This window comes from Puma concolor, chromosome D1 (genome assembly GCF_028749965.1).
Source record: "Puma concolor isolate L17-30 chromosome D1, mPumCon1.1.hap2, whole genome shotgun sequence".
NCBI lineage: Eukaryota > Metazoa > Chordata > Mammalia > Carnivora > Felidae > Puma > Puma concolor.
In genome coordinates this window covers 70,768,035-70,794,931 of record NC_141676.1, presented here as the reverse complement: position 1 = coordinate 70,794,931, position 26,897 = coordinate 70,768,035, and the positions used below count along the sequence as shown (strand labels likewise).

Here is a 26,897-nt window from a genome sequence, read left to right as displayed (position 1 = left end):
CCACACACTCTTCTTGGGGCCCAGCAGCACCCATGACTGTTAAGCCCCTACTGTAATCCCAGCATCCCCAAACCCACACCTCCAGCATGGGAGCTGATGTGGCTGTGCAGTCCGGAAAGGGCATCCTCTCTGAATAGACCTCAAGTATGTCCATCAAGAATTAAGAACAAAGAAGTCCCCTGATGGGAGAGCCAGGGCCCACCAGAGATAACACCTACAGACGTGTAGGTTGAGCACTGCATAAAAAAATGCCCAGCTGAAACTCAGTTGAGGAGCTGAAATTCAGCCTGTACTCCCTTCTCTGAGCTGCTCTCTCTAGCATGAGACTACATGCACATTGGAGAAGGGCTTCACGTCTTCATTAGCCTGGAGGCACCTCCAGGTTGCCAAAGTCACACACCAGCGAGGCTGCAAACACCCAGAGGGAAGCCCTTCTCTAACGTGTACAAAATGGAGTATGTAGCCATAGAGGCTCAGGGGACACAAGAGGCAATGACTAAGGGAGATCCTTCCAGAGAACAGAACAGGGGGCTGACAGATGAGACAACCCAGGAATCTACACCTCTACGAAGGTAAGGAGTCTTCAGAAACTCTGTCCTGGAAGATCGCTCATCGTGTCAGGCCTGTGACTGTGCCACATCTCCCATTCTCTCCTTCCAACAGTGTTTATAGTGGTTCTCCTGCTGCTACTCCACCACTGCACACTGAACATGGGGGTGGGGGGAGGTGCAGAGGGGACGTGGCCCTCTAGTGTTTGCACCACTAGACAGTAGGGATGTGCATGCACTGCCCATCATCCAGAGATCCCGCAGTTCAAGCTGGTTGAGGTTTCAGGGTTGCCCCCCTTGGGAGGGGCAAGTGTGTTCTCTGTAAAGGAACAAAGGTGTTTTTGGTAACCAAATGGTGCAGTGGCTGGTGGCAGTTGCTGGCTAGATGATGACACTTCTCAGCCTCCCTTCCACTTACATGTACCCATTTGATCAAATGTCATTCAGTAATGTGTAAACAAAAGTTGCTGAGTAGGACTTAAAAAGAAGATAAGACAGTTGCAGTCGTAGGCATTTTGTCTGGTTTTATCTTTCATCCTTTCTCCTACTTCCTGCCTAGAATGCAAAGATGATGACTGGCACTCTAGCAGCTATATTTGACTAGGAGGCAATTCTAAGATAGCACATACTAAAATGGTGAAGCAGGAAGACAGAAGGGTTCCTTGCTCCCCAAAGACACTATGGAATCAACACACCCGTCCTTTAATATTAAGTACAACAAACTTTCATCTTGTTTAAGCCACTGTTTCTCCTGGTTTTTGACAATACAAGTAACAAATACACTAACAATATACAGAAGACTCCCAGATTTATAGTTGTGATCTCTTCCATTAATTACAAAGCTGCCCTCTGTCTCAAATTCAAAGTTCTCAAAATCAAATTTATTATCACTGTATCCAACCTCATCCCCCATTGAGTTTGTTCCTCAGCTTGGGGTGTGTGGGGATGAGGAATAGAAGAGCTGGCAAGCAATGAGCCCTGGGACCCAGGAAGAGGGACATGCACAGGACTGGCTGCCTGAGAATTCAGGGAGGAAGGGCTTCCAGCCATACAGCAGGAACCTTCCTGGGCTAAGATCCCACTATAGACTCACTGCAGGCTCCGCTTGCTCCAGACTAAAGGTCTGAGGGTATATACGTCTATCATGAGTGGGGAAGGAGGGAATGAAAACCCAGTCTCAAGAGGCTCTGGGTGGTTTTTGTGGGAGTGGAAAAAGTATGGACCAGTTACTACTATTGGAAATGTCTAGTAATAGTTGATGAAGAAACAACCTTGGAAGAAATATGAAGAAAACCTATCTATCATGTAACACAGACATCAGACAGGAAATGGTCATGTTTTCAGGTTTGTTGGGCCTGAGGAAGGGCAAGGGCATATGGGCCGTGTGTGTAAGTTTGTGCAATGCAGGACCCACAGTTATTTTACATGGAGGTGGTAAGCAGAAAGGGGAAGCAAGCTAGGGCTGCCTTTCCCGGAACGGAGTATCTAATATGTTGGAGGGGGTGACAATTTATGAAGTATCTTCCTATCTATGCACCCATGTGGGCCCCACTAAAACTTGTGAGGTCAGGAGTAAAATTGCTCTTGCTTTTTCAAGAGGAGACGGAGGCACAGAGAGGCAAAATCCCATTAAAAGGAATGCCCTTCATGGAGGCGTCACGATGCCAAGCCACAGGAGAGCCATGGGAATGCTGGTACTCTTGAAGGGAGAGGAGATAACAGAGTTACTGAGTTTAGTGTCCATCCATCAGAGGCTCTGGTGTCCCAGATGTGCACTTACCTGGCCATCCACTCCATCGCTGTTCACTGGCTCAGTCTCAAACCTGGATTTGGGCTCTCTTGCACAGCAGGCCCGCTGACCCTGGCTGTGTGACGGGGGGAGACAAGGTGAGAGGCTTGCGTGACCACAAGATGCTCTCACAGGAGAAAACTGGCACAAGTGGGGAGTGAGCGGAGGAGGGGGCATGAGGGACGAGACAGTGGGCAGAATTTAGGTAAATCGTGAATACATTCCAAGCTTTCATTCTTTTACATTTAGGCTCCACCTGATTGAACTGCAGAGCCCCAGAGATTATGCTCTAAATGTCTTCTAAAATTGGCCCACACAGCCCTGCATGTAGTTTCTGCAACATCCTGCACACGTGAACAGCTGCACCGCACCTGGCCCAGCTGGGAGCGAGAGGGAGTACAGGCCTGGGTGGCCCCGGACAGGCGACTCACCCTTCTGGGTCTCCACTTATTCCAAGTAAAATTAGCAGGAAAGAGAAACTGCTCTCTTGGGGACTGGGGGCGAACGTGCAAGCATGTGTGGGCACGCAGTCCAGCCCGGCACAGGATGACACTGATGGCGTGGGGCCGGGCCTGGGAGCTTCTGACCAGGTACCCATGCTCCTTGTTCTCTCAGCTTCCACACCGAGCTCATGAGCTCCTTTTCTCTTCCCTTCCAGATCGGCCTCTCTTCCCGTGCCAGTCTAAGAAAAGTGGAATTCGAAAGAGGTTTACAGGTTTGCAAGAGGCCTCAGCATCTGTCAGTGGAGAAGCCAGAAATCAGACCCTGGACCCCCTGCCATGGATCCGATCACTTCTTCCTTCCTTCTTTCCACACTTCTTGTATATACCTTCTGCATATCAGTCACACAGCAATAACCTGGATGGAGTGCCTGCTGGAGGTACTGAGAAAGGGAAGTCACCGGTCACCAGGTGGTCACACAGTGACAGTGACAGTGTTACGACTAAATAACCAGTCAGCTCCAGGGAGGCAGAAGAGGGTCCGTGCTGGGTTCTGCCCAGGAGAACTGGGAACCACTCTGTGCTTGCCCGGCACTCATCACAGTGGGAGAGTGAGCCATGGTTTGCAGCCCGGTCCTGATGCTGGCCCCGGAAGGGGCCATCCCCATGGGCCTCACTCTGTGCCTCTGGACTCCAGCTTCCCCATCCCCCCATCCCTGGCGTGTCCCCAGACATCCAGGAGGCCCCGGCTTCGATTCTTTCCCAGAACCTTTGCTGCAGGGGCTCAGAACCCAGGAAGCCTCCCTGTACCACTGGGCCCTGGGGTGCGGGGGATTCAGGGATTGGGTATTAAGCTGAGAAGTGCACACTTGCTTTCCTTTTAGTCTTAGCTACTGGATAGGGCTGCTCGGGTCTCTGGGAGAGTTTTATTCCCTTCCCTCTATGTCATTCATGAGTTTTCTTTGTAATTTTGTTTTTAACAAAATATGTAGGTTATTTTTCTCAGCTCTAATCTGTTCCCATCAAAGCTGTTGAAAATATATATATATTTTTTTATTCTGTTATGGTAAATGTCATGAGGTGAAAATGTCATCTCAACAGCTGGCCCCAGAGTTCCTCTTAAGGCAAGAACTATTCTTGTTTGGGGAAAATACTTTGACAAGCACCTTGGGGAAGAAGATGAGACTGACAGAAACCACTGGCTGTATGGACCTACAAGAAAACGATGAGAATTTGCTCACTCTGGAAAAGAAGGGGCGGAGTATAAAGCCAAGGGAAGGGGACTGGATGGAGAGAAAGCAGGAGAATTAAGAGTAAGCCTAGGGCTAGACAGTGAAATTCCTCACAGCAGGGTGGAGTCCAGATCCCAAACCCAGAGATGGTTTTGTGCCAGGAAATTGCAAGAACAGGGATGCCTAACATTCAACTCAAAAGCGTTTCATTGCTGTGGTGTAAACCCATCCATCTCCCCAAAGAACTTCAGCAAACTGTGTCACATTCATGCACCTTTGAGCGGGATATTTTTTAAGAACTAGTTTCTTGTCTAAATCATGTCACGGAGAATGAAGTGTTTGTGAGATGCACTGCCCTTACTCCCTGGAAACCTGCAAAAATCTTTGGCTTAACTCTGGACTTCTGCAAAAGAGTTGTGGTTTGAGGAGGCCCAAGTTGACGTGCTATTTCACATAAACGCTAAACAATTAAACAAGTGACTGAGGGCACTGAGCCAAGAATCTAACTGGATGTAACTGTGCACAGCAATATCAATACCCCATGCTTGCAAAGTGCTTTATTCTCAAGCATCGTCTCCTCTCACCTCACACCACCTCTAGGGGGCAGTTTAGGCAGAGCGGCTGGTCCTTATTTTAGAAGTGCAAAAGAGATGCCTCCTTTTCAGGCCCTTTCTGGCAGGGCCTTTCCCAGGGAGCTAGTAACCCTCCTACTGGGCTCCCCAGGAGTTGGAACCAGTAGGCTTGCTGAGCTATGGAAATTATAAGACCTGGAAGACCAGTATCGTTAGAAGGTACAGGGGTGGAGAGGGGGCTTTGTTCAGCTTGGAGTTTGGAAACAGTGTGTCCAGTGCTTCTGTGGTTTACCAAGATGCATTCTGGTGTAGAGCTCACTGGCTCAGGCATCCCCAGTGAGCAGTGGGTCCTGATGTCAGCCCCCAGCTCCTCATAGAGGGCTCAGGAGAGCCTCCACATTCCTGAAGCCTGAACCGTGCTCCTGAGACCCACCTCATTCCCACTTCTCAGCAAGCCCCAAGTTCTGCTAATGACCTTTCTCCTCCAGCTGCTCTCTTATTCTCAGCACTAGGACTCTGGGTGGGATTTATAGGACTTACGCCTCTACTCATGCTTGTTCTCAGAGTTCACCTGAGGACCAGCTGCTTGGCCTCGGATCTGCTAAGGGTCTGAGTCCCCAAGAGGCCCTCCTGGATCAAGGCCCAGAATCTGTGAGCCAACACAGCCTCACCTCCATTTCATGCTCTGAGGTTTGGCGTGCTCTCTCAGATGTAGCCTCTTCCTGTGAGTTTTCTTAAGTGGGGGAGAGGGTATTTTAAGCTCTTTGCAGGGAGGAGTCATTTCCTGGCTGTGATCCAGGCACCGCACGGCTCACTCTACCCTGCTTTCTTTTCAGTCCCTCCCTGCCTCCCCACACCAAACCCAAAGTCACAGCCTTCCTGGTGCTGTGGCTCTTCCTGTGTGACATATCCCCTAGAGTGTGTGTGTAGCAGGGGCGGGAATGGGGACTAAGGACCTTACGTCCTGTGCCATATAGGTCACATAAATGCCTCAAAAGCATCCTCTTGGGTTCCCTGGCTGGCTGTCAGAAGAACATGCTACTCTTGATCTCGGGGTGATGAGTTCGAGCCCCACTTTCAAGGTAGAGATTACAAAAAAATAATAATAAGTTAAAAATAAAAAACATCCTCTCTTCTAGAATTCTGCACACAAGATATGGTTGTCGTAGATACAGAAATACATGAATATATGAGGGTTCTAACCATTGCCGCATTGTGACTGAGCATAAAACAGACAAACTAGGGCACCCGGGTGGCTCAGTCGGTTGAGCGTCTGACTTCGGCCCAGGTCATGATCTCACAGTTTGTGAGTTCGAGCCCCGCGTCAGGCTCTGTGCTGACAGCTCAGAGCCTGGAGCCTGCTTCAGATTCTGTGTCTCCCTCTCTCTCTGCTCCTCCCCTGCTCCCACTCTATCTCTGTCTTAAAAATAAATAAAACATTAAAATTTTTTTTAAAAAAACAGACAAATTAACCCCTCTATTTCCACGAGTCCATGCACACTTAGAACTCTGGTTTCCACATGAGAACTAACAGCTCCCAACAGCCTCTGAATGGGAAGTGGACAGTCTGGACACACTATGCCCAGAGCATGGTACCCACTGACAGTTGAGGGACAAGATGGAGGGCTACATAGCCCAGGCCCAGCAGGAAAGGAGCCTCTGCTGGGGAGATGAACTTGAGACACAGCTCCAGAAATGGAATGGCATATGTGGCCAGGCTTGGCCCTGGGCACCCTGTTCACCTGCCTGAGCACATAAGTGTGTCCTCCTTGCAGGAGGCTACCTCCAATCTCCCCCCAACCTGCAGTGCCAGCCTTTTCTCGCAGGTCAGCTGCTATTCAGAGGAAAAGCCAGTTAATGCTGGTCATAACAGGGACTGGCAGATGTGTGGCATTTCTGACAGCGGGCTAGGTGCAGGGAGGCAGGACAGCAGGAGGCTGCCTGGAGAACGCGTTTTCCCACACCACTGTAAACACCTTGTAAACACCACTGAAGGGCAGACTCTATGACTGAGGATGCTGATAGCTCACGGCGTCCCGCAGGCGCTAAGCCCTCCTATGGCCAGACAGGCTGCCTGGGAGAGTGGCCGTCACCCCGGCTGCAGGGAACAGAATAAACACAAACAAAAGGCTTGCGGAGGAGGGGCGCGTGGAGCCCCACTTGGGTGCTCAGCAGAGTGAAGACGGATATCGACTCATGGCTCGGAGAGCTGGGGTTCGGTTTATGGCCCTTTGATTCCATGGGGCAGCGCTGAACCACCATCTGGCCGGACACTGGATGTCCCCTGCACCCCTGCAGGATTCCCAAGGCTGGTCTCTGGCCAACAAGCAGAGTTATGCCTGAGACCAAGCCTAGCACAGTGAGCCGCACTCGTGGAGCGCGGGTGCCACCTGGTGGCCAGATCTGGCGTGACAGGCGCGCCCAGCGCCCGCAAGACCTACAGAACCAGCCAGGGCAAGGAGGATCACCACTGCAGTGACTGTAATGATAGCAACACCTTATGAACACCACGCATCTTCCCAGCCATTCTGTACTCCGCCTTCTCTGTGGTTTGGTCAGGCTGGTCCCTCTGTCCCTACAATGATAAGGGTAACATCCACACCAAAAATAACCACAGAATGTCCACCATGGATCAGGAAATTACTTTCTGCCATGCACTGAGCTAGGCACAAGAGTGAAAATTACCAAGCTATGGTCCCTTCCTTCAAGGGACTCCTATGCTCAGATATTTACAATTAACCAAAATACAAGACAAAGGATGATGAGAAATTCAATAAGCTGAGCAGGCCCAGATGAGGTGGTAACTACTGAACACCAGGAGCTTAAAAGGAGGCATCACTGAGGCTGTGAAGTATGGACAAGATTTCAGCAGGTGACCAAAGGGCGGACATTCCAAGCAGAGGAACTGTCCTGGCAAAGGCAAAGACCAGCGAAAACACCCAGTAGGCCCAGGAACCAGCAAGTGTGGCCACGGAATTTTGTGGGAGGGGTGATGCACGAAGAGATGAAACTTTGAGGATAATTTGGGATTGAGTTGAGGTATGCCTTATACAGGCTAGGTGCTGGGTATGAACATTTCTCCTGAGGGCTAAAATAAGCCACTGAAAGGTTTGAAGCAAGGGCATAACTAGGTTGATATTTAAAAGATCTGTTTTAAGAGGCAAGTGTGCAGGGAGACTGGTTAGGGAGAATGGATGTGGCATTCCACTGACAGGCGAATTCCTTCAACCTTCAACAGGCACTTGGCAGGCCTGCGGTGTGCCAGGCACTGTTTGTACAAAATGTCCTTCCCTCTTGGAGCTTACATTCTAGAGCATAATGGAGTAGGTAGGAGGCATGAACAGGAGGTGACAGGCGAGATATTGCAGAATCTGAAGCTCCATGACTTGATGGTCAGTGGTAAGAAAGATGGGAGAAAAGATTTAGTGTAAGTGACAGTGAGAAAGTAAGACCATTCAAGGCTGGACCACAGCAAGAGCAGGTTTGAGAGGGAAGGAAATCAGACTACTTTTGAATGTGATCAGGAAACAGAACACGGAGCTAAGAAGCAAAAACTCCAAAAAAGTCAACTTTACAATGACCACCGCCCCATCCCCTGAAAACTCAGAGTAGGTTTTGCAGAAATTTCTCCTGCCTTTAGAGGTGAAAACTATATTGAATCAATTGTCAAATACAAATGTCTGTAAACAGATTCATTATGTGTTTGCTGAGGGAGCATATGGATAATAGTAACTGCTAATGTTTACTGAGTGCTCAGTGGGAATGAAACACTATGCTCATCTACTGCTTCCTCCAGTTGCCATATTCCAGTCTCGTAAGTGGGCAACCAGTAGGTCCAAGTCACACAGTTAGCAGGCATCACAAGCTCCTCAAGAAGGTCTGGATCTGTTTTTTACCCTCTCCTCCAGCAGGGGCTGGGTGCAGTAGACAGTTTTCAGCCTGGTGACACATCTCCAGCCATTTTCCTATGGTGGTCAACCTGCCTGAAGCTTTATTAGAAGAAGCTTCCGGCCCTTCCTGACTGGCCACAGTTAAGAGAGGTAAGATACCAAAAAGTGAGGGAAAACAGACCTTAGAGAAATAAAGAGCTAGAGTGCTGGTAGCATGACAGGGAAAAGAAGGGTACAATTGTTCTTCTCTTGGGAAGATGAAAAAAAGGAAATGTGGGTTTCAGTGGTGATGTGAAGGTGCAAGGCTGGGCAGCAGCAGTTACTTCTGCCTTCTAGAGGCTCGGACTCTCCCTCTGGCTCTTCCAGGCCCGTGAAGAAAGCAGTTGCACAACTTCTCCAACTAGAAGGAGCCAGTCCAGGAAAGAAGCCCATCCACACAAGGTTCTGGGCTCTCCTGGGCCCGAGACTCCAGGATAAATGACACTTCAGTCTTATCTTAGATGTGGAAGAATTTAATTTATCTTTGGCAATCCTAACTTCCCGCTATTCTTACTGTCATATTGAGCAGATCACTTAATTAGTATAAAAGCATTCAAAACAAGACTGAAAAAAATGCCTAATTGAGTGAAACCTTTATAATAAGAGTAATAAAAATATATCCCTGAAGTAGCCCCCAGAAAAACTGTCACTTGACCCATATGAGGAATAAATATGGTCACACTGATATATATATATATATATATATATATATATATATATATATATATATATATATATTTAATTAATTAGAGAAAGAGAGAGAGCATGTACGCAGAGCCCAAGGCTGGGCTCCACACAGGGCTTCGTGTGTGACTCAAACTGACAAACCGTGAGATTATGACCTGAGCCAAAATCAAGAGTTGGAAGCTTAAGCAATTGAGCTACCCAGGCGCCCCTGCTTTATGGTTTTTTTCAATTGATTACTCTTATAATCAGGAAGTCCAGTAACCATTTGCCAAACGCTTGCTATGTTACAGAAACTCTTAGGGGCTACCTCTTAGGGACAGGTCAGTGAATGAAACAGATTTCCATCCTTGTGGGGCTTACTCTCTAGCAGGGGAAGAGAGGGAAACAATAGATTTAATAAATAATTTAGCACATTGAAGGCTGTCAGTCGTGTTAAGGATAAAAAAAAAAGTAGAGGTGGACAAATGGGTCTAAGATGCAAAGATGGGGTAGGCCTCCTTGAGAAAGTAACATTTAAACAAATAAAGCACCTTGAAGAAGGTGACTTTGGCCTTCACAAAGCTACAGAAGTCCTAGTTATACCCATACTCCAGGACAAGTATCCAGTGCCTTACATTTATACTATTAAGATGGACCTCTCAAATAGGACTTCTTAGAACAAATTTTTACTTCATTGGGTGCCTGAGTGGTTTGGTTGGAGGGTGTGTGACTCCTGATCTCACGGTCATGGGTTCGAGCTCCATGTTGTGTGTAGAGATTACTAAAATTAAAAAAAAAAAATCAAAACAAAACCTTTTACTTCAAAATGACCTACATCAAAAAGTAGCAGCAGTTTCACCAAAAATGTCAAGTTCTGCTCCCACAACTTATAAAACTAGGGTTATATTCCAAATAATAGCTTCATAGAATACCAAGGCCAATGGTACATCTGTAGGTCTGAGATCACTCAGAGATATTCCCTTGGTGTTTATTAGAAATAAATCTGTGCGAAGTTCCCAGGAGGTGACAGGGCACACAGAGAATGCTCAGCCAATTTTAATGAAAGTTACCCTCCATTTTTCTAAATCTTCCACAACCACTCCCCTGGGCTCAGGCACATGGCTTTAGGAAAGCTCATGTGGCCCCTGTGAAAAGCTTACATTCAGGATCACTGATACTACCTTAGGCCTACAGTCGACTCCCAGTAACAAGAAGAATTACTCTTTTAAAATTGAGAAAGATCCTCTTCCACCCAGAATTGTCTGTAGACATGAGGCACACAATGAATGCTTCCATAAATAATAAATGTTCTGCTTCCAGTAATGGTGGGATAGATATTTCACACACACAAAAAATCCTCCAAATGAAAAAAGCCATCAAAAATGGGGAAAATATGAAAGAAACAACTTCTTGAAGGCATTACAGAGCCAATTAGAAAATGAATTAATGAGCCAGATCCATAGGTAAGACAAGCCCAGAAAGATGAGACAAGCATTTGGGGTTGCTTTCGCTGAGAAACTATGAGACAGGACAAAGCTTTGACAGCCACAGAGCTCTGTGGTAGTATAAGCTGGAATGGCCACGTTCCATAGAAGAGGTTGATCTAATAAACTTGAAGATGTGCAATCCCCTAAGCCCCACCCCCAGGTCTATAACCCATGGAAAAGTGTGTGCAGGGCACTGAGACTCATATACAGAAATGTTAACAGTGGCATCTTTATAATAGCCCTACACAAGAAACAACTCCTGTCCGTGGTATATTCAGAATACTGTAAAAAATAAAAATAAACAAATTACAGCAACACACAACAATCTAAAGCTGAGAGAAAGAAGCCAGATACCAAAAACAAAACGAACAAAACAAAAACATCATGCATAATTCCATTCACATAAAATTCAATTCTCTAGCCAATGTAATCTCTGCCACTTGGGAATGCATGTTAAGGCAGAAGTGACTATGGTAAAAAGGACACTGGCTACGTTTGAGGTAGATAAGCTTAGTGACTGCAAGAGGGTACAATTTCAGCTTCTTGGTGCTGGCAATTTCTTGATCTTGTTGGTGACTACATAATTATTTGTTTTGTGATAAATACTGAACTCAAGTTTTTGTGGGATTGGAGGTTGTAATTTTGTATATTTCACGAGAGGTTTAAAAAAAACCCGTTAACATGTTGTTGCATGTATCACTAGTTAATTCTTTTTTATTGCTGCATATATTTTATTGTATGCATATACCAAACTTCATCCTTTCACCTACTGGAAGGTATTTAGTTTGTATCTACTTTCCAGCTATTGCAAAGAAAGCGGCTCTGAACATTTACACACGTCTTTAGTATGGATATAGAATTTTGTTTCTCTTAGGTAAATACTTAGGACTGCAATGTCTGACTAAAATGACACTACATGTTTGATTTTTTTAAGAAACTACAAATTACTTTCCAAATAAGTTGTTCCATTTTACATTCCCATCAGCTGTAGGTAAGTGTTCAGGCTGGTCCACATCCTTGCCATCCTTAGTACACATCCTTATTATAGTCAGTCTTTTAGATTAGAGTCATTTTAGTGAGTGTGTAGTGGTATCTCAGTCTGGTTTTAATTGGCAAGGATTATGAGCATATTTTCATGTGCTAATTTGCCATCCATGTATCCAACTCTACTGCCTACTTAAAAAATCAAATTGTTTACTTGCTACTGAGTTTTAAGCACTTTGAATGTGTTATTCCATGGTCTTCTAACCTCCACTGTTTCTGCTAAGTCAGTTTATAACCTTATTAGGGTTCCCTTGTTAAATGGTGCATCTTTTCTCTTGCTGCTTTTAATTTTTTTATTGTCTTTAATTTTCAGCATTTTTACTGTGATGTGTCTATTTGCAGATCTCTTTTGAGTTTATCCAACTAGGAGTTCACTGAACCTCCTGGATGTAGGTTATAGTTTTCCAATAAATTTGGAAAGTTTTTAGCCACTATTTCTTTGAATATCTCTTCTCTCTCTTCTCCTCCTGATACTCCCATTATGTATATATCAGGGCATTGAAGGTGCCCATCTTCCTCAAGGTTCTGTTTATCATTCTTTTTCCTTTCTGTATTCTTTGGCTTGCACAACCTCTGTTGATCTATTTTGAGGTTCACTTAAGTCTTTCTCCCATCAGTTCAAATCCATTGTTGAGTTTCTCCATTGAATTTTTTATTTCAGTTATCATACTTGTCATCTCTAGAATTTCCGTTTGGTTCTTTTTAAACATTCAACCTCTTTATGATATTTTCTATTTGATGCTATATTTTCATCATACCTTCCTTTACTTGTTTTAATCAAGCTTTCCTTTACTGTGAACTTACTTGTAATGACTGCTTTGAAATATATTCCCATTAAATCTCACATCTGATTACTCTCACAAGTAGATTCTGTTGCCCATTTCTTTTCCCTGGGTATACTTCCCTGTTTCCTTGCATGTTTAATAAATTTTCATTGGAAACTGAACATTTTAGATACCTTGTAGCAACTCTGGGTTGGAGGTCTCCCCACCCCCGAGACATATTGTTCTTACTTACTTATTTGTCTAATGACTGGTTGAACTATTTTAGTGAAGTCTATTTCTCTCTCAGCCTCTGTGGTTGCTCCTGGGGGAGTGGGGGCTCATATAGCTTTGGGTAGCCTTAGTGAACCTGAGATGACAGTAGTAATGGTAAGGTTCCCTTCCATTTTTCCTTGACTGTGGAGTTGGGAGTAGAGAATGGCAAGCTTCTTTTGGAATGACACTTTTACTCTTGGAGCTGAGAGCTCAGTGGAGGTGGGGAAGGGCAGTAGCCTGAGGTCCTCTTGGCTTGCTTTTCACAAGATGGAGAAAAGGCTGTCAGGGCCCCAGTATTCTCCGTGTGCTGCATTCAAGGGAGAGCCCTCACTCCATGATGAGGGTTGGATAGAAGAGAGTTCTCACCTCTCAACTGCACTTGCCAGGGACTTCGCCTCAGCATTAGTCAGCTGGGGACAGGATGAGAACCACTGAAGTCCTGCAACTCCTGAAAGAAAGCCTTCTTGCTAGCAGCTGGGTAGTGAGAGAGACCTATATTCTTGGCTGCAGCAGTATGGAGTGGAGTCTCCACAAAGCTGAGCTGGGAGGGAAGTGGGGAGGACATTGGTTCAAATACAACAGACTTTTTTTTTTTTTTTTTTTACTGAAAGTAAGATTCACCTTTCTTACTCAAAGTAAAATTCATCTTCCTTATTAAATTTTCATAGAATTTCTTGAAGAAATGGTTCTTCATTTGCTGTTTGTTCTTTGGGCCATTTCTAGAGGCTTTAAATGAGTGAATTTTAGCAATAATTTTCACCAGTTTCACTGGAGAGTGAGTCAGCAGAGCTGTTCATGCTGTTATGCCAGAAGTCATCTCCCTACTGAGTTTTACAGAGTTCTTCATATATTTGGATAAAGCCCTTTAATAACTGTGATTTGCAAACATTTTCTCCTAGTATGTCAACTGTGTTTACATCTCCTTCAAAGTGTCCTTTGAAGAGCCAGTTTTCTATTTTGTTTGTTTTTGTGTTTGCTTTTGCATATGGCTACCCAAATGGTTCGGCACACGTGCTGAAAAGATTATCCTTTCCCCAATGAATTACCATGACATCTTTGTTAAAAATCAGTTAACCAAAAATATCTAGGTTGATTTCTGGACTTTGCATTATGTTTGACTGATCTATTTGCCCATCTTTGTATCAGTACATAGAATATTTTGCTTTTGGTAGCTTTATAATGTCTTAAAATCAGATAGTGTAGGTCCCCTTTGTTCTTTTTTGAAGTAGTTTTGGCCATTTTATATATTTTGCACTTCTATATACATTTTAGAATCAGCTTACAAAATTTATCAATTCTAATAGTTTTTTATAGGTTTCTTAAGATTTTCTACATAAATGAGCATGTTGTCTGCCACTGAAGACAGTATTTTACTTACTGTTTTCTAATTTGGCTTATTTTTCAAGTCTTACTGCAATGGCTAGAACTTCCAGCACAATGACATACGTGTCATGTTGATATTAGAGGGAAAGTATTAATTAATTCATAATTAGGCATGATGTTAACCATAGGGTTTTTTTTTTTCTGGTGGGTGCCCTTTATTAGAAAATTCCTTTCTATTCCTAGTTTGAAGAGATTCTCCCCTATTCCCAGTTTGCTGAGAGTTATGAGGAGGAGATGGTGAAATTTGTCAAACGCTTTTTCAGTTCTCTTGAGATGATCACATTTTTTTTTTTCTTTTTTAGCAGACTAGTATGATAAATGACACTGATTGATTTCCCATGTTTGCATTCTTGGGGTAAATTTCACTTGGTCATAATGTGTTCTCTTCTTTATTCACTTTCCTAAAATTTCGTTAAAATTTTTTGTCTACATGTTCAGAAGGACGTTGGGCTTTGGTTGTCTTGTCATTTCCTCGCCTGTTTTTGTTATTAGGAAAATGTTGGCCTCATAGAATCAGATGTTAAGTGTTCTCTCTTTAACTTTCTGAAAAAGTGTGTATAGAATTGGTATTATGTCTTCCTTAGATGTTTGGTGGAACTCACCAAGGAACTGAGCCGATCCTAGAGTTTTGCTCGTGGGAAGGCTTTTAACTAAAAATTCTATTTAAAAGACTGCCAGCACTATTCAAATTATCCAGTTCTTCTTGCAGAAGCTTTGTTAGTTTGTATCTTTCAAGGAATTTGTCCAGTGACTCTAAATTGTCAAATTTATTAGCACAAAGTTGTTTATAATACTCACAATTTCTGAAAAATCTGTAGTGATGTCATCCCTCTCTTCCTAATAGTCCTGTGCTGACCTTTTATTTTTTCCAACCCGGCTAAAGGCTTACCATTGCTATTAATTTTTCTCAAAGAAACAGCTTTTAATTTTTCTCTTATTTTTCCATTTTTATTTTGATTTCTGATCTTACTACTTCATTTTTTTTATTTAATTTGCTCTTTTTCTGGTTCCTTAAGGTAGAAGTTGAGATCACTGATTTGAGAATCTTCTATATAATACAGGCAACTAGTGTTATAAATTTTCCTCTAAGTATTGCCTTATCTATCTAATAAATGTCAATATATTGTGTTCTCATCTTCATTCAGGTCAAACATTTCTAAACTACTTTTATTTCTTCATCATAAGCATTTTGTTTACTTTCCAAATATTTGGAGATTTTCCAAATATCTGCTATTGATTTTTTAGTTTTTCTTTTGCCAGAGAATATACTTTGTATGATTTGAACCCTTTATTTATTGTGACTTGCTTTATGGTCCAGAATATGGTCTCTGTAGGAAATATTCTCAACACACATGAAAAAAAAAATATATATATAGTGTTGTTGGGTGATCTATAAAGATCAGTTATGATGGCTGACAGTGTTTTTCAATTTTCTAAATAGTTGTGGATGTTGTCTATGTGTCTTATCAATTATTGAAGGTGTTGAAATATCCAACTATATTTATGGGATGGTTCTTTCTCCAGGTAGATCTATCAGACTTTTCTTCATCTAGAAGTTCTGTTATTATGCACATACTTAGGATTGTAATTTCCTCTTATTGAACTGACACCTTTATCATAAATAACCATCATAATCCTTAATCTTGGTAATATTCTCAAGCTCTGAAATCTACTTTGCTAGTGCTATAGTATATCTGCTTTCTTTAGGTTATTATATATATATATATTATATATATATATTATATGTATTTATTTATATATATATAATATATATATATATATATTACATACCTTTAACTTACCAGTTTTCCTTCAATATTATACAACTTCATGTATAGAATTCTATACTATGGTAATCCTTCCATCTTCCCCTCCTTAAACTTCTGTGTAATTATTACATTTTACTTTGACATTTTGCTATATTTGCTTTCAGCATTATCTTTTAAAGAGATTTAAAAATAAAAAAGCTTTCCTTTTTACATGTTAATCATATTTTCACTGGTATTATTTCATATCTGATTTTTTAAAACATTTCTTGAACAGTGAGAAATGTAATACTGTACACCTGAAACTAATATAACACTGTATGTTAATTGTACTTGAAGAAAAAATAAATACAACATTTCTTGTAATGTAGGTGTGCTGGTGATATATTCATTTTTTGGATGTTTGAAACATTATTTTGCCTCTGTTGTCTGAAAGATATTTCCACTGAATATAGAAGTCTAGGTTGACAGGTTTGTCTGTTCTTTTTACTAATGATATTTGCTCCACTGTCTTCTGTCTTCCATTATTTACAATGAGAAATTTCCTGTCATTTTTATCTGAAATCCTCTGTATGTGCCATATCTTTTCCCCCTCCTTTACATGCTATAGAAGATTTCCTTTTTATCACTGGTTTAAAGCAATTTGATTAAGACGAGCTCTGACATGACTCTTCCTGCTTCTTGTCCCTGGAATTCAGTAAGCTTCCTGGATCTGTAGGTTTCTAATTTTCATCTAATTTTAAAAGGTGGCCGTCATGTCCTCAAATGACTTGAGTGAAAATGAAAACACAAAACATTTTTCTGGACCTCTCTCCTCCTCACACCTATCTTGTGTCCCTTGAAGACACTCCATTATATGTACATCAGGCTGCCTGAAAGTGACCCACAGGTCACTGAAGTTCTTTGGTCCACTTTTTTTTTTTTTCAGTAATGAATGTTTCACTCTAAAGTTTTGGATAGTTTCTGCTGCTAGGTCTTCAATTTCCATAATCTTTTCTTTTGCATCTAATCTACTATTAATCACACTCAGGTTTTTGTTTTCCTCAGACAATTTATTTTTCATCTCTTACAAGTTATTTTCTGGTCCTTTTTGTTTTTTTTAAGTTTGTTTATTTATTTTGACAAAGAGAGGGAGGGAGAGAATCCCAAGCAGGCTCTGCACTGTCAGCACAGAACCCTATGGGGGGCTAGAACTCACGAACCATGAGATTATGCCCTGAGCCAAAATCAAGAGTGGAACGCTTAACTGACTGAGCCACCCAGGCACCCCTCTGGTCCTTTTTATATCTTGCATGTCTCTACTTAACATGCTCAGCCTTCTCTCTTCTTCCTAACTACCACCTTCTTAAGGATATGACATACAGTTACAATACTCTTTTGTACTCATAGTAATTCTACTATTTGTGTCATTCTGGGTCTGGTGTTTTGTTGTGTGTGTGTGTGTGTGTGTGTGTGTGTGTGTGTGTGTGTGTTTTCCCCTTTTCTTATGGGTTGTATTTTCTGACACTTTGCAGGCCTAGCAATTTTATTAGATGCCAAACATTTGGAATTTTACCTTGTTCTATGCTCAGTACATGTTTGTATTCCTATGTTCTTGTACTTTGGTCTAGGAAAGAGTTACTTAGAAACTGTTTGACACTTTTGAGCCTTTAGTCCACGGCTAATTTAGCTCTCCTACTGAAGCGACACTTTTGACTCTCCGATCTGGTGCCCTTTGAATTACAAAATTTTCCACTCTGGCTAGCAGGAAGGCAAACTATTCATTGCCTTGTGCAGACTTCAATGATTGGCCTCTCTGCTCCTTTCAGAGGAGGCTGGTTCTTTCTCCAGCCTCAGGAGCTTCCTTCCAAGCATACAGAAGTACTCAGCTTCAGTCCCAAGGGGGACCCCTTTTAAAACTCTCTGCTTCCTCTCTGTGCAGCTTGCTCCTCTCTTGTACCCCGCCTTATCAACGTCACCCATTTTGGCCTCTCTGGACTCCCAGGTCTGTTTCTTCACCTCAGGAAGACCTCTGGGCACCGTGTGGTGCTCCCTTCCTGAGTTGTAACCTGGAATCTCTCTCTGGATACTAGCTGAGGTGATCACAGGAGTCAACTCATTGATTTTCCTTCCTTCAGGGATCACCACCCTGCAGCGCTTGATGTCCAGTGTCTGAAAACTGTTGTTTTATATACATATTATCAGGATTTTCTGGTATGTTTTGTTTTGTTTTTTCAAGTGAGAAGGTAATTCCAGTTCTTGTTCTTCTATCTGAGCTGCAAGTAAATGTCAAAATCATTTTTGGAGGCATGATTTTTATTACAATTTTATACGATGATTTTTAAAAGAGGGGAGTAAAGATGCCACTTCTTGGCAGGGACTGTTATATTCTGAGAGAAAAGAAAAAGAAAAAAAAATTAAAACTTTCAACTCTTGGAGATCTGAGCTCCAATTCAGGGAATGCCACCATGGGCAAATCATCAGCCTCTCTGATTCCCAGTTCTCTCATTGGTGAAACAGAACCAATAATATCTACCTCCTAGGCTCTAAGGTTTGAATGTGATATAAACGACCTACCCTCTATCACAGGTACCTCATGCATTTCATTCCCCTTCCTTTCCCCCTAAAAGTATCCAAAGAAGCTATTTGTTAAGGGCCCTGCCTATATTGTTAAGAGTGATCCCAAGCCTTTCTCTCTCAAATATTTAAGATCCTCTCTGTTATAGGGAAAAAATAACCCTAATACACGATTGAAAAGCCAGACATGAAGTGTAATTCTAGGAAAACTGCCTGTGAATTTTTACACTGTGAAAATGAATGGGAAGGAAGAGACTTGTGTCCTGCCCTGTCTACTTCTGGTTTAGATTTGGCAGTTTTTAAAGTGGGGAATAATCCAGAATTCCAGCTCTGTCAGGAAAAAGCAAACAAATGAAACAGATGACAAATCATTTCTCTAAGACCTGAAGCCAAACTGGCTCTAATAGCTGCTGGAATGGTAGTAGAAGCCAATTTCCTGGAGTATTTACAAAATCATTTATAAAGATAATGTTTTCCAGACTTTTACATGGATGGCTCAGGGTAGGTTTTCAGTCTGCAGACTCCACAAAGTTAGCATGTATTCGGTTGCTGAGACCACCACTTCCCACCCTAACACTCCACCCCACCCCTCAATACAAAGGCCTGGTTTAGGCACAGACATGAGGGGATAAGCTGTGATCTTTGCCCTTCACATATACACATGATCTTTTAAAGGAGCAACAGGTGAGCACACAGCTAATGAGACTCAAATGGAATGGGCTTTGTGGGAAGAATTAGCAAACTGCTTCAGGAAGACAGAGATAAACGATCAGCAAAACCTTCCAAGAGGTGACCGAATATTTCAGGACACATGCAGAAGTGGAGGAGGGGAGGCAAGCAGAGCACATTCTAAATCAAGGGAGGAGAATATACAATGGGAAATGAATCTGAGGTCTGATCTATATAGGATTGGAATGTGTCGATTAGAAATGTTTTTAGCTGGACATAACAGAATCCTTGACTAAGAGAGCCTTAAGTGATGGAGGTTTGTTTTCTCAATTCTCAGAGTTATGTGGTTACTGGCGTTGGTTCAGTGGCAGAAGAATGTCATCTGGGAGGCAGGTTCCTTCCATTTTTCTGCTCTGACATCTTTAACATAATGGCTTTTCATCTTTGTACTCTTCACCTCGTTATCTGCAAGGTTGTTGCCACAGATCCATATCTCATTAACTAGTTTTCTGAACAAGAGAAAAAGGAGAGCTAAAAAAGCTGTCCTTTAATCAGGGAGGGAAAATTTTCCCAAGAGCTTCCCAGATTTCCCATTACATCTTACTGGCCCAAACTGGATCACATGAGCAGCTTCAGCAAAAAGGAAGGAAAAATATCTGGACAAGAAGAAAGGAGTGACATATGAAACACCTAGAAAAAGCATGATCCATCACCTCAGCTGGGCGTACTGCTGTCTTAAAATCAGTGCTCCATCAGCAAGGAAGAAGGATTAAACAGCCACTAGGTGAGCAATTAACAACGGCTTGCAATCCATTTTTGAAATTTAATTCGAGTTATATGAGGAGTTCTAGTGGGGGAATAAAAATGCCCATATGATTTATTTATACCTCTAGTTTTGTAGATTTATCCATCCTGCCTCTTTAGGTCTTTTTTATTTTTTATGTTTATTCATTAAAAAAAATTTTAATGTCTATCTATTTTTGAGAGAGACAGAGAGTGAGTAGGTGGGAGAGGGGCAGAGAGGGAGACAGAATCCAAAGTAGGCTCCAGGCTCCAGGCTCCAGGCTCTGAGCTGTCAGCACAAAACCTGATGTAGGGCTTGAACTTACGAACTGTGAGATCATGACATGAGCTGCAGTTTGGATGCTCAACTGACTGAGCCACTCAGGCACCCCTATGTTTATTCACTTTTGACAGAGACTGAGACAGCGTGTGAATAGGAGAGGGACAGAAAGAGAGGGAGACAAAGAATCTGAAGCAGGCTCCAGGCTCTGAGCTGTCAGCACAGAGCCTGATGCGGGGCTTGAACCCATGAACTGTGAAATCGTGACCTGAGGGGAAGTCCCACGCTTAACCAAATGAGCTACCCAGGTGCCCCCTGCCTACTTAAGGTCTTAAGGAAACCCAAATTCCTGAGAATGATATGTTTTAAAATCTGCAGACTCAGATTTAGATGCAACTGAATTTCTTCCTGTAGTTTTGCAGATTTTACCTAACACACAAATTACAGTTCAAAAGGAGGAATTTTAAAACTTTATTCATATAAAACCTCTCTTAATACATTGAACACATTTTCAAATTACTGTGGAAACAACTGCTGTCAGTCTTAAGCATTACAAGGCCATTCAATCAAGTCATGCCACCAACATCGAATACTTTGAGGAAGCAAAGCACCTTGTTAGTCAATACCTAGTTTGACCACTGGCCTCCAGTCAGGTTCATACACATACATATATACATGTGTATATGTATACATATATACATATACATATACATATATACATATATATATGTATATACCTACACACACTCACACACACACATATATATAAAATGCTTGCAGACATGGCCCCTACACTAATAATTCTGAGAAAAATCCCCATTCCTTCTCTTTCATAGACTGTGTCTCTTCACTGTGCCTGGTAGTATACACCTGTCTCATGTGTCACTGGAATATGACTCTAGATATTCCCATTTTGAATGAATCCCTCTCTGACTCACTTCTGAGGGGAGAGGAGAGGAAGAAAAGCTATCTCTTTTTCTAACACATTCCACAATATTCCTGCAGGCTCTTCTTTGACCGATGCTTAAGTCTCACCTTCAGTTCTCTCAGAAACAAAAAGGAAAATAAGAACTTTCTTTTTCCTTCTAGAGAACTCAAACTGAAGAAATAAATGTCAAAGATGTGGTAGGACAGCACAGTGCTTGGAAGGTAAGAAATAGGGAAGAGGGGAGACTGAAACGTATGTGTGCAGTTTCCTCTCACCCACTCCTTTTGGCACCCCACCCCATAATGACCAATGACAGGAATACTTCATGCTTTAAACTTTTATGGGCCTTTGGCACCAATCCATCCCAGTAACCACAGCATCCTCTTGTGTGACCAAAACAATCTGAAAAGAAAATTCACTTGAGGGGTTGACTGATGACTGAGTCAAATTTAACAGACACTGGGGAAGCAGGCACCAGAAACTGCCTGGTCCAAATTAAGGGACAGAGGAAAGTAATACTCCTGGATGATTTCAGCCATTATAGGCCCACAGGTCCACTTGTGGAAGGCTGGACCTCCCCAGCCACACAGAGCTGCTGACACTTGTATGTTGTGTGCCAAGACCAGGAAACATCCTATTACCCACAGCTTGGGGTTTTCTTACAAGATTAGAATGTTATGCTTTAGGGTGGGGGCAGGGGAGGTGGGCACTAAACTGAACAAAAAACTGAACAGGCAAAGTGCAGGGGCTTGTGAACTGGAGAAAAAGTACAAATTGCACCTGACATCCTGATGCCTCTGCTGTGGACGAGATGAAGTGTGTATGTGTGGTGTGGTGTGTGTGTGTGTGTGTGTGTGTGTGTGTGTGTGTGTGCGCTATTACAAGGATTTGCAGGTTTGCAAGGACAAAGGATAAAGCCCAATACATGATTTCACTTAGGACACATCTGGAGGAATGAGAGGTGGAAAGAAAATGGAGAAAGCAAAAGGAAATAGGAAATAAATTCTTGCTTCTTCCATGTAGCCACAGCAAGTCAGGTGATGTCACAGGGTTGTTGAGAACACAAGGACTGTCTTGAATTTAAAGGCCCCACATTCAAAGAAGCACCTCTTTCCACACATGTACAATTATCCTCCATACGTTCTGCCCAAGAAATGCAGAGCTATATCAAAAGTCACTGTCCCTGAAAATGGTTATTCCATTTTTATGATCCCATTACAGCCTCCCCACCTTCCCAGCTGCCACCAAAGGGAGCAAGAGAGTGTTCACATTCAAGGAGATAGTTAGTGGAATGTAACACCAGTTGGCAGAAAAAAGGCAAGAGGCTTGGGGATGAGCAGGGTGGGGGTGGGGGGGGGGGGCGGGCAACACAAGGTCAGCCAGAAAGATTCCAAGGCTGGGAAGGAGGAGAGAGGAGAGAGCTGGGGCAGAGGTGAAGGAGAGAGAGGCCACGTCACAGAGTAAGAGAGCATTACCAGATATTAACTCTTTCTCCCAGTTAAGTCACTCATTTTTCCCTCATGTAAAGTAGCACACATCTTATTCCCCACAGCTGGAAGCTTAAGGCTATGCACTGCCCTGCTGCACTCCCAGGGCTGGTACATCATGGCCAAGTTCCTGCCCCTTCTCCACTTCCAGAAATCACACACCAGTGTCAGTCTCATGTCTTTGTCGTTACCCTTTTCACAACCATAGTGCAATAGCAAAGTCACCTGAGGCTACAGATGAAACAGAAGCACAGCCTCAGTCCTGGGGTCCCCATATCACAGGCTTGAGGGAAGAATCATAACCCCAGGATCTATGTCCACACCCCTGATCTCAGTCCCAGACACCCCCTTCCTCACCAATTCGACAAGAAAGAAGTGCAGAGCTAGCTAAGGCACCGACAGGAAAGGAGCTGTGAAAAGGAGGGTGCAGGCTTGAGGCAACTATAAGAACAGTCTCCTGGGCATCCACAAATAACTAATCTTATTTATTATTCATCACAGTTTCAACCCAGCCCTAAAGGAAACACTCATTTCTTACTCTTTTTCCTGTATGTTTTTCTTGGTCGTTCATTTTCAGTTATCCAAGTTCACCCCATGAAACTGAATACCAGGCTGATAAGCAGCAACAAGTGAAGGTGTTAGGGAAGATGACGTTTTTCAGATATCTTAACAATTCAGAAACGAATACTTTTGTAAAAAAAAACCATCCATGTAAGAATGATCTTGTTGCTCTGTCAAACTACCTTTTTTAAAGTTTATTTATTTATTTGAGACAGAGACAGTACGGACATGGAACGGGCAGAGATAGAGAGAGAGACACACACACACACACACACAGAGGGTCAGGCTCTGCACTGGGAGCCCCTGATGCGGGGCTTAACTCACAAAACCGTGAGATCATGACCTGAACTGAAACCAAGAGTTGGACACTTAACTGACTGAGTCACCTTCTGTAGATCTACTTTCTGTCTTTACAGTGCAGATAAATCACAGAAAGAATTCAAGGACTATAAGGGCGTGGCGGCGTCTCTGATTCAAGGCAGTAAGAACACCAGGCCAATGGTCCCAGTGGGCCCGCCCCTCTGGCACTGCTGAGAGGCTTCTTGATCACCACAGTGAGGGGGATGTGACCTAAGACAATGGACGAAGCTCTTTGCGGGAAAAGGAAATCGATTTTCATTAACTATACACTGGCAGGGGACTCAGAAACTTGGGACTGTGATACCATACAAGCAGAATACAATTTTGTCAGTATTAACAACTAAATCAAATGTCAGCCTGAGCACAGTCCACAAGGAGACGAATGCTCAAGCTCAACAAAGAAAATACTAGGACAGCTGACCAATTTGGGTTTAATCACACAAGACATGTTCAATATAGAAAAAAGCAAATTATAAAATCGGAGAGCAAAGAATAAAAAGATACAATTCTAAATAAAGTAACAACTGACTAAACTTCAGATGAGTACCAACAATAAACTACATATCAGCCAAGTGACAACCATGTGCACAGACCAAAAAAAAAAGTTACCAAAGTGACCACAGAATTTATGAAACGGCATAACCGAACCAAAGGTTTTATTCCAGAAATGAGTAATAAAATGGTCTAAAACTATCTGACGAAACATTGGCAAGGCTTGAACAAATCGGAGACAATTTGTTATCTTGCAACCTCAGTCTTTACTGGGTTGGTACAAACCCTAGGATTTTATGACACAGGAAATAGCAGTGAAACAACCACACTACTACAAATACGCCGATGCACTGTTTTGCAGTCTACACATTAATGTTCGCTGTAACCAGTTCTGGTGGAAACTTAACATAGGCACAATTTCCTTAGTGTATAAATGGACTAAAAAAACCATCTATTTGACTTTATTTATGGTGTCACATGGTTTATTGATACCTGATTGGTTAGAGGTAGAGAGATATCATTTTGATTGTCTTCAGGAGCACAGACACAGTGTCTGTTTTCTCAAACAGCTACACTGTGCAGTCTGCCTCAATGAAATCAAATTGGATTTCTCTTTTCACCCCTGAAAATTCATTAATTATTCACTAAAGCTATACATTCATTATCATGTTCTGCTTCATGACGGTTATTTCATTTTACATTTTATATTAAAAAATGACTATAGCTTGAAAAAAAAGGAAATCATAGAAATGCACCTTTTGACAGTAAGATTTTACTAAACAATCTCATCCAATTTCAGTAGGATTTGCCTTTCAACATCATAGCCTTTTTAATGTTCATGAAAACAGCAACGTATGAATTAAAATGTTTTTCTTTTAAATTGACAGGAAAAATATTATAAACATAATTTCTAAATAAAGAAAATGAGGTACAGGAAGCAGTGCTTTCTTCACTGCTATAATACTTCATTTTTAAAATTAAACACAGTACCAATCATCATTTTGATTCCAGGAATAAAAACTGAAAACTTAATTTATTAAGCAATTTTGAAGTCTGAAACCAAAATGATTCCTTAACAGTATTGCCTAATAGACAAGTCAATTCTAAAAAATTAATCACAATGCAAAATTTTGACCTCATTAAAGTGGCTCTGTTACCACAGTATCAGAGTCTATCTTTTTGTTGGGTTTCAATTTGCCATAACAACTGAGGACAGGATTACACGTGAACAGAAATATACAGGGCTTGGTGAAATTGAATATGGCAGATTAAGCATTTTAAAAGTCTGGGTTATAATTCTTGTTGCAACACAAGTTCTACTGCATAATTAATTTACAACGGCCCAAAACTTTTCAGCAACAAAATGATATTAAAAAAATATACCATTATCCCTATATGTTGCATTAACTATAGACATCATAACCACTTAAGCCTTTTATTAAGTTAGAAAAGTATGACTTTTCCCTGAAAAACTCTGAAGAGTAATCATATTTCAATCACAGCTGTCCCGAACTAACTCATAATCAACACTTACTACATTTTGTCACTTGTTTGTTCTAACAGGAATAAAAAACAGTAAGTTTTTGAAAAGAGGCTGGAGAACCTGAATCCCATAGTGATGAAATGGACTTTTTAACAACTACTGGATTTTTATATTGTTTGTAGCTGTAAAATATCCACTGTAAAGGTGGGATGGTGGAGAGGGAACAAACTGACAAATTTGCCCAAACTACTTTTGATCCCTTCTAAGTCAGCGATGGCAGACAAACCGAGCTATGAAGAATTCAGTCCTTATAAATGCAAACAAACACCGTACACCTTCACGAGGTTTAAAAGCAACTTCATTTGCTTTTAAATATTCAAGTGTAATGCTTCTGTAAAAGATTAAAACATACATTTCAGCTTTATCAGATATGTCAAATTCCATTTGCTCCTAACCTGCCATTAGTACATAGGCTCACTGGGCTGCCAGACAGCCCGACTGACCATGAAGAGAGATGAAGGTATCAGTGGAAGGGGAGCATGGATACCACGGCATTTATCCGAACAGCACAAGACCCGTCTTCGCATCCCTGAAGTGAGAATGGCCACTTTCTTCAATTAAATTTCTTCACACTAAAGCAGCATTGTCTGGGAAGAGTTACTTCAGTTCCATAATATTTCACTACTATAGTTACCAATTCAAAAGTTAAAAAAAAAAACACAGACCAAATCCATGTACCCGTGATCCTTTGTATCCTAAAACGTAGAAATATTCTTAGTTTTAACCAAGAATTATACTGGAATGAACTAAAAACATCTTTTAAAGTAATTTTAAGTATACTCTTATTTGTTACTACATTTCTACGTAGATTATTTAAGATTGCTTGTAGACATAATTTAATCAATAATATATCATAATGTCAACCACTACAAGTGACCCGGAATCAGATTCTGGCTACAGAGGGCGCTTAATTATTAAGCAACACCTTCCTAAAAAGCTTCTGTACTTCTGACTGGTAAGAAAAACTAACAAGAAAAGAGTATCTCTCATTGAAATAACACTGAAGTTCAAGCTCAAGACTCCTTCTTTGTGTTTCAACATAGTTAACTCTTCAGGATAAAATAATGAAACATTAAATCACATTAATAAATTACAGTCATCTTCAAGAAAACTCGATGGGCAACTCTGGTGTTACAGTTGTATATCTTGGATCCAACCTAGGGATAAAATCCTGAAAGTGTTTAGATGCACCAGTACCAAAAACATCAAGGACTTTTCGGTTCATGACAGCAAATCTGCAAAACAGAGGACACAGTGAACAAGTATTTAATGAAGTTTATAAAATAAGATGATTCACTTGACCTATCTTTCATGGAGTGGGAAAACAGAAAAGATTGACGTGATG

The 26,897-nt window shown here is 41.9% G+C and overlaps 1 protein-coding gene and 1 long non-coding RNA gene across 6 annotated transcripts in view; both read right to left on the bottom strand.

The window, feature by feature from the left end:
- Positions 1 to 9,137, bottom strand: part of LOC147576800 (uncharacterized) — a 42,221-nt gene extending 33,084 nt beyond the window's left edge. Inside the window, exon 1 of the long non-coding RNA XR_015241151.1 lies at positions 2,329 to 9,137. This is a non-coding gene — a long non-coding RNA (uncharacterized LOC147576800). The remainder of the gene's footprint in view (positions 1 to 2,328) is intronic.
- TMEM135 (transmembrane protein 135) overlaps positions 1 to 26,897 on the bottom strand; it is a 460,344-nt gene that overhangs the window by 147,882 nt on the left and 285,565 nt on the right. For 2 of the 5 annotated variants that reach the window (XM_025928629.2, XM_025928628.2), the window contains one exon: positions 20,639 to 26,787. The exons of the other annotated variants lie outside the window; for them this stretch is intronic. In XM_025928629.2, coding sequence (XP_025784414.1) covers positions 26,655 to 26,787 — 133 coding nt within the window. In that variant the 3' untranslated portion in view covers positions 20,639 to 26,654. Of the gene's footprint in view, positions 1 to 20,638; positions 26,788 to 26,897 lie in introns of those variants that run through there. 5 annotated transcript variants of the gene reach the window in all.